Below are 13,653 nucleotides of genomic sequence, written 5' to 3' on the forward strand. Positions count from 1 at the left end.
ATCGAAATGACTCTTGGTGCCAATCTTTAGTCCATCTAAAGGCCTAATTATAATAACAATCAAATATTACTTCAAATGTTTTTTTGGGAAAATATTTAGTTTTTTAGTTTTTTTTTTAGTTTTTTTGTAATTTAAAGGGTTAAAACAACGAAAATATAATTAAAACTTTATATGAATATTTCAGGGAGAAGTAGTTTTAAAAGACTGACCAATTTAAAGTGAAAAAAAAAATTAATATTTAATATTTTTATTGCACTTTTTGGGCGTGGTCGATAGTGTGCATTTTATGAAATGCGCTCCTGGAAAAAAAATAAAAGGCGATCGAAATGACTCTTGGTGCCAATCTTTAGTCCATCTAAAGGCCTAATTATAATAACAATCAAATATTACTTCAAATGTTTTTTTTTTTTAAAATTGAGTTTTTTTGTTTTTGGGGGCTAAAAAAACAGGGCGCTCATGAAGTAAAACTGGGATTTAAAGGGTTAAAACAACGAAAATATAATTAAAACTTTATATGAATATTTCAGGGAGAAGTAGTTTTAAAAGACTGACCAATTTAAAGTGGAAAAAAATATTAATATATAATATTTTTATTGCACTTTTTGGGGAATGGACATTTATGTCCATTAGGGACCAAGGTGGATGTCTTTTTTAGGGATCTCCAAGGGCTAGTATTAGTATTTATTTCAGTACTGGCTATACATTCCTTTGCACCATCTAATGTGCTTCTAAACGGACACAGGAAAAGTTGAGTTTATATAACGATAAATACATGGATAGATTTATGCAAATATTTTTAGGATTGGTTTGTTCACTTATTTGCAGGTATTAGTAATGTGGAATGGACATTATAGAAATATATATGAGCTATTTTACCACTGATTTATGTATTTTTTTATCTTAAATATATTACTATGTTAAGCAATTCTTTTTGAATACTGAAATATATAATTTGAGATATTTTCATACTTAAGGTTTAATGTTTTACACCATAAAGTTTTTCTAACAAATATCCGTGAAGTGCAATTAGATAGGGAAGTACAACAAAGTTCCCCCCAAAATAATTACTTGATTATTTCATACCTTAGTATATAATGTCTATAACAACTTCATAAAACTGTTTAATGACAAGTTAAAATCATCTTCATAAATGTAGCAAAGAAGTATAAAAAAAAAATTCACTCCATTATTTGACAAGGTCACATGGTGTAGTTCTATAAGGGCTGCTCTGTCGCTTGCACCTGCTTTATCGGGAGTGTCCTTGTAGAGTCATGGAGCAAATTCAGTCTCCAATAAACCAGAGAAAATGCACTGCAAAAAAGAGTGGATACTGAGGAAACTCAGAAGAGTTGTGCAGGTGTCTCACAGAAACTGAAATTATGTGATTAATGTATGTGAGAGTGGGAAACTCCAGCAGATCCCAGGAACAATATCAGACCTCTGTTCAGAAGAACACAGTCCTAGAAGAGCGCACCTTCATACTCCCAGGGTCTGGTAGAGGACCCGAGCTTTAAGGATAAACTACCCGCAGGAGAGAGAGGGGATTAAAAAAAACAATGAAGTCTAGTTACAGAGTTTCAAAACACATGGCATTTGTTTATGCCATTACTACACATTAACTAAACACACAAGAAGCCAGCAGGAAGCACATTAGGAGCAAAGCGAGCTGGAACACAGTGTGACACAACAGAGCACACAAGCAAACCGAGACTTTAAAAACACAGGACATGGAAAAACAAAACCGAAGGAAAGCAGAAAAGACAACTCACAAAGTAAAGCCGAAAGTAACCAACTAGACACAGCACTGTGAGAAAAACACACAGCATAGAGAAACATGTGGGAGGCTACAGTCAACTAAAACACAAAGAATCCACCTCTAAGACTACTTATCATTTTAAGTATAAAACAGAATGTACGATGCTGGAATACTGACAGAGACACAAAAAAATAAAAGAAACTCAGTCAATTAGTAATCAAAACCACAGCTTAAGAATAACAACGAGTCAGTAGGTTCACCATTTTATTTAATTATTTACATGTATTTGTGATGTGTCACTTATTGATATTACATAAATATATTTTCTATTTATTTTTGCATTTTCTTTTTCTAAAATTTTTACAATTATCTTACATATCTTGCTATACTTCATTAATACTACTAATGCTTAATTTCTCAAGTACATTTATACTTAAGGTTCAGACATGGTTTTTAAACGATAAAGATTTTATTAAAAATCAGACTTCCCTTAATGCAATTTAAAAAAAGAAAGAAAAAAAAGAAAGAAAAAAGAAATGCAACAAATTTCCCCTGAAGATTGTTTTTTTATTTTATACATTTGTGAAAAAAAAACAACACCATAAAATTGTTTCATGATCGTATCAAGTCATTATCTTTTAAAATGTTGTAAAGAAGTGAAATCTGTCATTGTATAATTTGAGAGGGTCTTGTGGTGCAGCTCTAAGACACCTGCTCTGTCCCTCGCATCTGAATGTCTCCAATCTGAAACAAAAGTTACGTGAACGTTGTCTTATTATGAGTCAAAGTTAAACAGGAAAGTCTTAATAAGACACAATAAAAAGCATAAAAACAAGAGCAAAGCACAAACCTGAACATGAGGAGGGGCACTGAGCACATATACAACAGAACTGGCAACATCTTTTGCTTCCAGAGGCTGTGAGAGAAGTGAAAAGTGACTGAATACTCTTTACTTGAGTAATCATATCAACGATACTTTAATTATAGGAATGATCCCTTTACCTTATATTCTGAGTATAGACCAGCAGCCTTATCAGGATCGTCTTTGAAGAGCCGTGGACCAAATTCAGTCTCCACTAAACCAGGAGAAATGCTCTGCAAGAAAAAAAAAAAAAATCATGAGGGAACTCCTGTACGTACTGTGTATGCGTCTCATAGCAACTGTTACTAGCATTATGAATTATACTAGCACTTTATGAGCTGGTTATGGTATATTTTAAAGCCTTACCGTGGCTCGGATATGAGTTTTTTCTGCACGCAGTTCTTGCCTCAGGCCCTCAGTCAGAGCGGTTACAGCAAACTTGGTGGCGGTGTAGAAATGTGTAGTTGCATTGGGAAGTACACGATGACCGGACATACTGCAACATCAAACAGATTACAAACCTGAGCAGGTAAGCAGAAATAACATTAAAAGTTCTTCTTTTAAAAGGCAAGTCTGACTGAATGATGCAAGAACTTCTGTGGCACACAGAAGCTGAGGTCCAGAGCTGCAAAAACTGGTTTATACTCACAAAAATTGCTTAAGTCCAAAATCTGGATTTGATAGTTTGATACTGATCTCCAGTCTGGATTTTCCTTCAGCTTTCATATTAGTTTGGGTTCTGGTTGGCCAAAATAACTGGAGATGTCACTTTATTTAGGACAGTTTTATGAACATTTTAAATACTGTCTGACATTTTTTTTGATGGTTTATCCTGCAGATGAATAAACACTGACCTCAATGAGGTCTTTAAAATCTGGACTCAGTTATTTTGCAAATTTCTAAATGTTGTAATAACAGGCATTTTGTCAAAGCAAAGTGATGGCTGTTTCAGTGCAAAAAAGGTCCGATCCCTACAGAAAACAGAAATCACTTCGGTGTTAGGGCTGTCCGATATAACGATATATATCGGAAGACGATATGAAAAAGTCTATCTTTTCATATTACGCTATCATTTGTTTCATGGTGTCACAAAATAAACTGTTTACGACCATATTTTTTCATCGTTTTGATGGTCACTGTAGTGGCTATATTAATTTCTTAAAAATCTCTCTTTCTCTTATATTTAAAATAACCACACTACGGACGGACAAGTGACTGTTTTTACATGTTGTCATTAGCAGCTACGACGGTAAACCCAGTGTGTGGCTCCGTCATCCGCTTGTTTATTTTCCACATAAACCTTTTACAATAAAGCTCAAGATCCTGTTGAGATGTTTCAAAATAAACTGAAATGATGACAAACAGAAAGACCACTCAAAACAAATTGAGGACCTTATTTCTAAACGAGGGGCTAGCTCTGTAGCATGGATATGGTTTGGTTATGAAAAGTCTGACATGGACCAGAAAACTGTGCTCTGCAAATTATGCAGGAAACCGATCTCCACCTCAGACTCTAACACGGCAAACCTCTTTAACCACCAACACAAGAGTCACGCAAAAGATTATGGAGAGAGTTTATGGATGAGAAGCAAAAAAAGAGCAGTCAGGTGCTTAAAATAAACCTTAGACTCAAACGTTAAAAAACAGGCTTTTCCAAGCAACACGCCATGTAATAAATTCATCCGAGTCAAGGTTTCTGGATAACTGGAGAATATTCCTCATTGAAAAGGGTGCCAGGGGGGTTTTCTATGAAGCCAGATTAATGGCTTAGCAAACTGAGGCTTGAGCATAAAGGCACAATTTTCTCTCTAACTTGGCCAAATAAGCACAGTAAGAGCAGGTTGTGTTCTGAGTTTTCATCTAAAATTGACTGGTAGCGCCATGCTTTAGCTGATTTCGTTCTTTTCTTTTCTTTTTTTTTAATTCATAGCATGTTTTAAGTGAAATACAGATTCTCTGCTGGGGGAAAATGTTTTATATGTCCAAGTTTTTAAGCTGAACTTTATGAAAACCACTGAAGAAAGCATTGCATTGTCGTGGGAATGTACATGTATTAGTTTGGTGATTTGTTTTTAACTTTGATTCTGCTGGAAGTGCAGCAGAACACACACCAAGAGTCTTTGTTCAAGCAATCAAGTTAGTTTCCCTTTGATATATTGACAACATAAAGAAATTTCCATGTCTCCTGTGTTAACCTGTGGGACAATAGGCCGCACCAAGAGGGAACTCAATGATAAAATAATTTAATTAAACTTAAATTTGTTTATTTTACCGCTCTTTGAGCAAAATCCCAAGATTTGCAGCATTAACCTTTTGTCTTATTTGCAATTGTTGAATTTCGCTGCTATAGGTTTTATATTTTTTCTTTAGCGATTTTTAATCCGTATTTTAACATTATTGTCAACAAAACGCCTGTTTTTAGTGTGCTCAGCGCATGAAACAAAGTCCCACTCAACAGAGAAAGTTGACAACCACCATTGTGACAACCGTTACTACCATAATGGGGCTTTAGGTTTTGCTGAGCCAGCTAACCTAAAGAAAGCCTGGCTGTGTTGAACTTCATCCGTAATACACCCCTCAGCACAACTGCACCGACAGGCAGCATTGTGTAAACTTACCTGCTTGAATGTGACGAAGTTCATTAAAATGTAAAAGTCCTGCCCTCATTTCACTTGTAGCTTTCTTTCAAAGTTAGAAAATGTCGGCCATTTAAAAATAAAAAATTGTGCAGAGTTGCAAAATTAATATCATATTCACAATCTGAATAGAGAACATGCCAACATGAAAACATATGTGTGTTCTTATTAATTCAACAGTTTTTCACTTCACAAGCTTGCACAAGCAAATAAAACTGCACCTGTTTATGTTTATGATGTGCCCATCATCCACGTTTCTCTCTTTCATTGACTGATACGCCTCACGCGTGCAAATACTCAACCCAAGGATGTTCACCTGCAAGAAAACAAACAGAGAAATCTTGCACAACAAAGGTTTTTAAGCAACTTTGAATTCTGTTTAAAACTGTTTGAAAGTGTTAATGTTTAAACAATACCACAGCAGTAAAATCACTGATGGGTGACCTTTGTCACATTTGTTATTTCAGTTCAATGTTTTACTTGAAAACCACTAGTGAATGTCACATCAATGTAAACCAGGATCTGAGCTCTTACATCCATCATGTTCTTCCAGCCGCTGGTTTTGCCACTTAGCAGCGGCTCTGGATGAGCCAAGCCAGCGTTGTTGATGCACACGTCCACACCTTTGTGCTGCTCTTTGATCGCTGCAAACATGGACAGAATCTCCTCCTCTTTGCTCAAGTCACACTTGAAAGGCACCAAAACGCCAGGGTGACCGGCGCTCTGACACTCTGCTGCCAGTTTCTGAAACCAAACAGGAAACAATAACACACTTCAGAATCCCATCAGTGTTTAATGTATGCAAAAATCGTTCAAATGTTAGATCTATATAAAGTTAGTCCGAATAAATAGGTTTTGGTTTCACTTTGCATATCACCAGTAGCGGTTTTTGATACGGGCAACACGGGCGGTTACCTGGGGCGGCATCGTGGTGGGGGGGCGGCATCACGGGCATCGGCAAACAAAAAATTAAAAAGAAAATTGCTCGTGCTCATGCTGCCCCGACATCATGCCAGCGCATATTGGGAATGGCATAGGCACCGATCGGTTTTCTATCGCCCATTTGCTGGGAGTAAGGGCGCCCTCCGTTTGCGCCTGCTGCTTGCGGCAAAGGAAGGAGAGGGCGGGGCAGCGGGGGATTCACTGGCTGGCTAGAGCAGCGTCTAATAACCCACCCCCAAAATAAAAACAAACCAACAAACACGAAAACGCCTGACATTATGATACAGACTTATAATTTGCACCGATGATTTTGCGAAATTCTATACGTTCAAAGTGAGAGCGAGAGCCCTCGGTGCGCCTGCTTGCTGCTGAAGTCAAAGTAAACTTTATTGTCATCTCCGCTACATACAGTCCAGTATATAGAGAGACAAGACGGCGAGGTTCCAGTTACAAAAGTGCAAGTAAACAAACAATAAATATAAGAAGAGTAAGAAAATAAATATACACTTAAGACTCGGGGTAAAGGGATAAATAACAATTTAAAATTTATAATTTACAGTTTGATGATTTAAAGTCTCACACACAACACATCGAAAGGGGAGGAGAGCCCTGCTGCTTCCAAATAGAGCACATTTCATTCATAATGCTGTAAATCCAAGCCCATTATGTATTCTTGATTTGAATACTGGGTTGTGTGAAATCCCAGAAATAAACCCTAGACAAAGTGAATCTGTGAACTAAGGTGTAGGTTTATTAAGTTATGTTGTGGTGATCCTCGAGTTGGGGGATGGGTGTTCATACTGGAGTGCAAAATTAAAACCAAGATGGACAAGAACAGTTCAAAGCTATCAGGTGCTCAGTTTAGAAAAAAAGAAAAGAAAAGAAGAGGAGGAGAAACGAAGGATACAGGTAAGCAGATGTGTCATTGGATAATGGCGGGTTATGTATCCTGAAACAATCAGAATCAGAATACTTTATTAATCCCTAAGGAAATTATGTGGGTTACAGTTGTTCCAAGAACAATTGGTAAAAATAGTAACAGTAACAGACTACTCCAAACTCCAAACAATACATTATGTTACAGATTTAAATATTAATTAGTCATTGTCAATTGTTGATTTGTCCTGTTCTCATTGTATGATGAAATATGATAGCTGTTTGGTAGCCGTTTGCATACTATGCATACTCTCTCAAGACAAGAACTAACAGACTTAAAAACTCCTTTGTCCCACACGCCATCAAACTGTTTAACTCCTCTCTGGAGGGGAGAGGGAGGGGAAACAGGAGGACAAAGGAGGGGGGAACAACTAAGCTGTAGTGCCTCTTCACCTCACTGTGCAATACCTTGTGCAATACTTTTTGTAAATAGTCAACAGTGCAATAGACTCAATACTTGAAATGTGCAATTCACTTGTATTTTTATTTTTTATTCCTATTTATTCTATTTATCCCCTTTGTATATTTTATTTATATTTGTCTCTGTATTTATATATGTGTGTGTGTGTGTGTGCGTATATATATATATATATATATATATATATAACAATTCTGTAACTGTAACTTCGGTCGTTGCTGTGGTTTTTGGAAGTCGAATTTCCCAGAGGAACCCACCCGAGGGATTAATAAAGTTCTATCTCTCTCTCTCTCTCTCTCTCTCTTCATGTGTGTGTGTGTGTGTGTGTGTGTGAGTGTGAGTGCGGGGGTGGGGGGTGGCAGAGGGAGTGTTCGCCCAGGGCGCCAAACAGGCTAGGACCGCCACTGCATATCACCACAAAGAGCAGTGCATACCATCTATAAACAGTCAGCTTACGGATCTGTGTTCAGATGTTATACCAACTCGAATCTCTGCCATCTGAATAATCACTGGCCAAAGTCTTAAGGTAAAGAAATCTGCGCAAATGCCGTTTTAACATAAAACCGTCGTCATATTCTGTCTTTCTCATATAATATCACTTTCTGTTGAAAGTAGCATGAGTGACAGTTAGTTGGAATTAACATTTTGTGCGCAAGCTGTTTAACCGACGACTAAAGTGTAAAGCAGAAAAGCGCTATACAAGAACGAGCACAATTAGCGTTTACCAAATAAGTGACACGGCTGCAAATTTTCTGCATAAAGCCAACAATAAACAGCAACATTTACTGTGCGATTTACATTAAATTACTCTTTGCAGAAAGTTTGAGTTTCTATATCAGAGCAAACCTGAATCTTTCCGACGTCCCTGGCACAGCCCACCACTTTCATGCCGAGCCGGACTAACTCTACGGCTATAGCCGCCCCAATCCCGACCGAGGCTCCGGACACCAGAGCCACTCTGCCCCGCCAGCGCTCCATGACAGCCCGATAACTGCAACACACACGAAAACACCACAAGTATGAAGAAAGGGACGTTGAGCCTGCAGCACAGTGAGCCCTGGAAATGTCAAGCACATGCGAACCGCAAACGTCGCACAATCAGTACGTCATACGTCTCGGCGTATGCGGCGTTCACGTAAATCAGTTGCAAACCGTAGAAAGCAGTAGCATCAGTTCTGTCACTGCGATTACATACCGTACTTCAACCGATCATAGCCTTACTCACATTTAATTGACAGTAACGCATATCTTTCACTTTACTGAAGTTAAAACATATCAACCATTAATAGAACAGACAGACCTGTCACAAATGTAACTCCCACTGCGTATTTGCTCCGTAAAATCAAAGATACGACGTAGAAGCCGTGACTCAAAATCTGTGCAACGGCAAAGAAAGAGCATGGCTTAAGAGGGAATGTATTCATATAGTTTTAAGTCTCTGTGACCACGAGCATTACAGTTTATTTGGATAACTTCTTCACAATAATAACTGTCTCGCCACTGCTCCACCAGGTCACCTCATCTGCCAGTAAGAGGCGCTAAAAAGCAGGGCCGTGCAGAGACGTTTAAAGGGGCGGGTGCTCAAAGTTAAAAAGGTGCACATTGAACCAGGCTGAATAACAACAACACACATTCATCAAGAATCTAATATGGCATCGCATCATACTATATCACTGTTGTGAGGTGGCGACAAGGCAAAGCAAACGTAGCCTATGTTTTACCTGATGGGTACAATGTTGCTGTTGAGGGGTTGCTGCTGATAGTGCTTGAGGGCAGGGCTGTGTTGATCTGAGACTGTAGACATTAAAAAGTCCATAGCAGAGATGGTAGCTGATTAAACAAGTGTCATGAGATAATAAAAAAATGCAAAGATTGGTGACAGCGCTTGGAACCATAAGGCAGCAAAAAACTGTGAGAAATAATGTAGGCTCTGCCTGTGAATCACTCTTTGCTTCTCTTCTTTCTTCCATCCCATCATCTCATATATCACTCTCCACTTGCTGTCTATCTGAGAACAAGGCACAACTTGCTATTGCAATAAACTATAATCTAATCATCCACACCTAACAACTCTTGCACTTAATCTATAATAAAATGATGACAGAAAAATGTTATAGCACTGCCTTTAGTAGCCTCACACAGCTCCTACTGTTTCCTCCTCATGTCTTTACCAGGCATGTCTGGACAATGTTATATCATGAGTAATAATTAAAAAAAAATCCATATACATAAAACAAACACATGCAAGCACACACAGTGACATTTTAGACCTTCTTCAGAATACTGTATATACTATGGGCATCACGGTGCTGATCCAGAAGCCTTACATTATTATTTGTTACTAGAGCTACAATAATAAAGCAATGAGGAGGGGGAAGTAATAAATATGAAAAAATGTCATTATGATGATTCCATTTGTTTCACTATCCACTCTGTGCAGGGGCAAAGCTTATTACATTTTTAAACTGTAGAGATACAATCATTTTACTGCTGTAAAATCCAAATTTTGTCTTATTTAAAATATAAATCTAATATAATCTGCTTTTAAATGTATGTTTTTTAAAATACAGCGTGTGTTTTTTAAAATATTATAATAATGCATAATTATGTGGACATGCATATTAGACCGTTTTTTAGCAAAAAATAATCCCCCCCAGAAAGGCAGGAAAAGCTCTGTAACTTACTTTAAAACTAAATATGTTCACTAAAACGGTGACAGAGCTACAGACCCATGACAGCCTTACACAGTGAGCTAGCAGCTATGACCAGCACTACTTGTGCAGTTAATAAAAGGACAGGTGTGTTCGTCGCGCTGTTGCAAACAAAGCACGCTCATTTGTTTCAGTTCGTCAAATTGCGACAAGACAACTTACCAACGTGTAAGTAATAAGCCAATACTCCTGGGTGCTACACACTACAGTGTACGCTGTACACCTACTTACTGGTTTTGTCGCATCACTCTGTATCTCTGAGTTAACTTGTGTTTCTCCTACAGCTCCGGACTGCAAAAAATGCGCGTGCTCTTTGTGAGCTCGTTCCCGGCTCGTAACCAGCGCGTTCTGCCGTCAGGAGCGATTATTGCTTAAATGTGATCATGTGACTGATGCAAGCCAGATCCTTTTATTTAGCAAAACTGTGATTAATAGTATGTATTATTGTTGAGGGGCACAGACAGGACTCCGCACGCACACACACATAAAAAAAATTAAATAAAAAATAAATAAATTAAAAGTTGCCTCAACAAAAGGGCACTTTGGGGACCCATCAGGAAAGGGGCGGGTGCTCAAGCCCCTCCAGCCCCCCCCCCCCCCTCTGCACGTGCCTGCTCCTGAGTGTACCCTGGTGCTACGCAACTAGAAATATATATGAGCTATTTTACCACTGATTTGTGTATTTTTATCCCCCCGGATTTCACTATCAACTTAGATATATTACTATTTTAAGCAATTCTTTTTGAATACTGAAATATATATTTTCAGATATTTTCATACTTAAGGTTTAATGTTTTACACCATAAAGTTTTTTCTAACAAATATCCGTGAAGTGCAATTAGATAGGGAAGTACAACAAAGTTCCCCCCAAAATAATTACTTGATTATTTCATACCTTAGAATATAATGTCTATAACAACTTCATAAAACTGTTTAATGACAAGTTAAAATCATCTTCATAAATGTAGCAAAGAAGTAGAAAAAAAAATTCAGTCCATTATTTGACAAGGTCACAGTCCTAGAAGAGCGCACCTTCATACTCCCAGGGTCTGGTAGAGGACCCGAGCTTTAAGGATAAACTACCCGCAGGAGAGAGAGGGGATTAAAAAAAACAATGAAGTCTAGTTACAGAGTTTCAAAACACATGGCATTTGTTTATGCCATTACTACACATTAACTAAACACACAAGAAGCCAGCAGGAAGCACATTAGGAGCAAAGCGAGCTGGAACACAGTGTGACACAACAGAGCACACAAGCAAACCGAGACTTTAAAAACACAGGACATGGAAAAACAAAACCGAAGGAAAGCAGAAAAGACAACTCACAAAGTAAAGCCGAAAGTAACCAACTAGACACAGCACTGTGAGAAAAACACACAGCATAGAGAAACATGTGGGAGGCTACAGTCAACTAAAACACAAAGAATCCACCTCTAAGACTACTTATCATTTTAAGTATAAAACAGAATGTACGATGCTGGAATACTGACAGAGACACAAAAAAATAAAAGAAACTCAGTCAATTAGTAATCAAAACCACAGCTTAAGAATAACAACGAGTCAGTAGGTTCACCATTTTATTTAATTATTTACATGTATTTGTGATGTGTCACTTATTGATATTACATAAATATATTTTCTATTTATTTTTGCATTTTCTTTTTCTAAAATTTTTACAATTATCTTACATATCTTGCTATACTTCATTAATACTACTAATGCTTAATTTCTCAAGTACATTTATACTTAAGGTTCAGACATGGTTTTTAAACGATAAAGATTTTATTAAAAATCAGACTTCCCCTAACCAGCTCACGCACCAAAAGTTTGAAGAGAGGGACGTGCCAAGATAGATATCCCCGACAGAATTAGTTTCCTCTGCGTCGGGAGCGCGCACTAGGTAGGGAGAACGGATCCCGTTGACTTCGCCTCCATTCCAACCAACTAGACGTAGAAACAGTGACGAACTATCAAAAACCTAAAGACGAGTGTACATTACCGTTCAATTTGTGGGTTTCAACTGAAAATGATACGTTTATTGTTCTCATGTGTTATCAGCAGTGTTGGTCAAGTTACTTGAAAATAGTAAGTAGTTACTAATTACTGATTACTTATTTTTAAAAGTAATTAGTTACTTTGTTACTTACCGGTAGTTAGAATTAGGTTAGGGTAGAAACAAATTTCCATAAACGATCCATATAAAATAAAATAAAACTACACTAAGCATTGTTACATTATTATACTGATAAAAATGAACTTTGACACAGAGTCATGTGTACAGAGTTATAATGGATGATGAATTGCAATTCGGTTATAGAGTAACATAAACTGGCTGCTCGCCTAGTTTCTTGGTGTCATCTCAGCATGACACAGCAGAAAAAACCTCATTATCATTAACTTTATTTATTATTATTTGTGGCAGTAGTATTAGTTGCAGCAGTTGGAGTATTTTAAATTGGATTTCTCTTTTAGGAACAGTTGTGGAGAAATGACAGACATGCTTTCTCTTCTCTGATAGCTTCTAGAAAAAACAGATGTTGCCAGTGCCATCATAATATGTGCTCAGCGCCTCTCTGCATTTTCAGAGTCGTGATTTTCTCTTATTTCATGCTTTTTACTGTGACTCATTGAACTTTCCTTTTAATTGCATTTTAAACACAAACACTTTACTCATATTAAGATAACACTGATATAAACATGGCAATACTGATGTATGGAATTTAAACCATGGCTGGTTCTTCGTGAAGAGCACAAAATGTCCCAAGAAAACATACCTCTGAAGATCATCACTATTTTGCATTTCAAAGCTCTGCTTTTACTTCCATTACAATATTAGCCACTACAGGTCATAGTACAGTCGTGGCCAGAATCTACTGCTCTTTGGTCAAGTCACACTTGAAAGGGACCAAAACACCAGGGTGGCCAGCACTTTGACACTCTGCTGCCAGTTTTTGAAACCAAACTTATATGATTTCTTGGTAGGCTAAGTTTTGTATTGACAACTCCTTTAAAAGTGTACTCTCTCAGATACCTGCATTTAATTATTTACAACAAATGTATTATTTATTACAACCACAATTAACACTAGCAAACAGTTCTCTATTGCATCCTTGACAATGGAGCATTGTGCTTGCTGAGCAGTGTCAAATTGTCAAGACAGTCAGCGATTTGGTGAGTGTTTTCAGAAATATTTGCATCATCCACACAAACTGTTGGAGAGTGCAGAAATCTGCTACCGTACAAAGGAACCACAACAGAGTTTTTAGTACAGCACCATATACCTCCTTGCCCCGAATTTTACCTAGTGACTGCCAAAAACTTCCAGCAACCATTCACCAACTGGTTGGAGAACATAGATTAATGAACAAAGGCCACTTACCAGTCTCTAGGG

The 13,653-nt window shown here is 37.5% G+C and overlaps 1 protein-coding gene across 5 annotated transcripts; it reads right to left on the reverse strand.

Annotated features, from left to right (window-relative positions):
* Positions 1-2,006: 2,006 nt before the first annotated feature.
* LOC101482452 (dehydrogenase/reductase SDR family member 11) lies at positions 2,007-10,600 on the reverse strand. 5 transcript variants are annotated; one of them, XM_004558220.5, is made up of 9 exons: positions 10,424-10,514; positions 9,272-9,344; positions 8,397-8,541; positions 5,789-5,998; positions 5,476-5,570; positions 2,985-3,114; positions 2,759-2,851; positions 2,607-2,672; positions 2,007-2,500 (listed from the first exon to the last, which is right to left on the reverse strand). In XM_004558220.5, the coding sequence occupies exons 3-9, from the start codon at positions 8,526-8,528 to the stop codon at positions 2,459-2,461; spliced, it is 768 nt and encodes a 255-aa protein (XP_004558277.5). In that variant the 5' UTR covers positions 8,529-8,541; positions 9,272-9,344; positions 10,424-10,514; the 3' UTR covers positions 2,007-2,458. The 5 variants fall into 5 exon arrangements, with proteins under 5 accessions (XP_004558277.5, XP_076729427.1, XP_024660738.2 ...); XM_076873312.1 differs by lacking the exon at positions 8,397-8,541 and having other exon boundaries at positions 10,493-10,600; XM_024804970.2 differs by lacking the exon at positions 9,272-9,344 and having other exon boundaries at positions 10,493-10,582.
* Positions 10,601-13,653: the final 3,053 nt, after the last annotated feature.

This window comes from Maylandia zebra, linkage group LG14, assembly GCF_041146795.1.
Source record: "Maylandia zebra isolate NMK-2024a linkage group LG14, Mzebra_GT3a, whole genome shotgun sequence".
Lineage (NCBI taxonomy): Eukaryota > Metazoa > Chordata > Actinopteri > Cichliformes > Cichlidae > Maylandia > Maylandia zebra.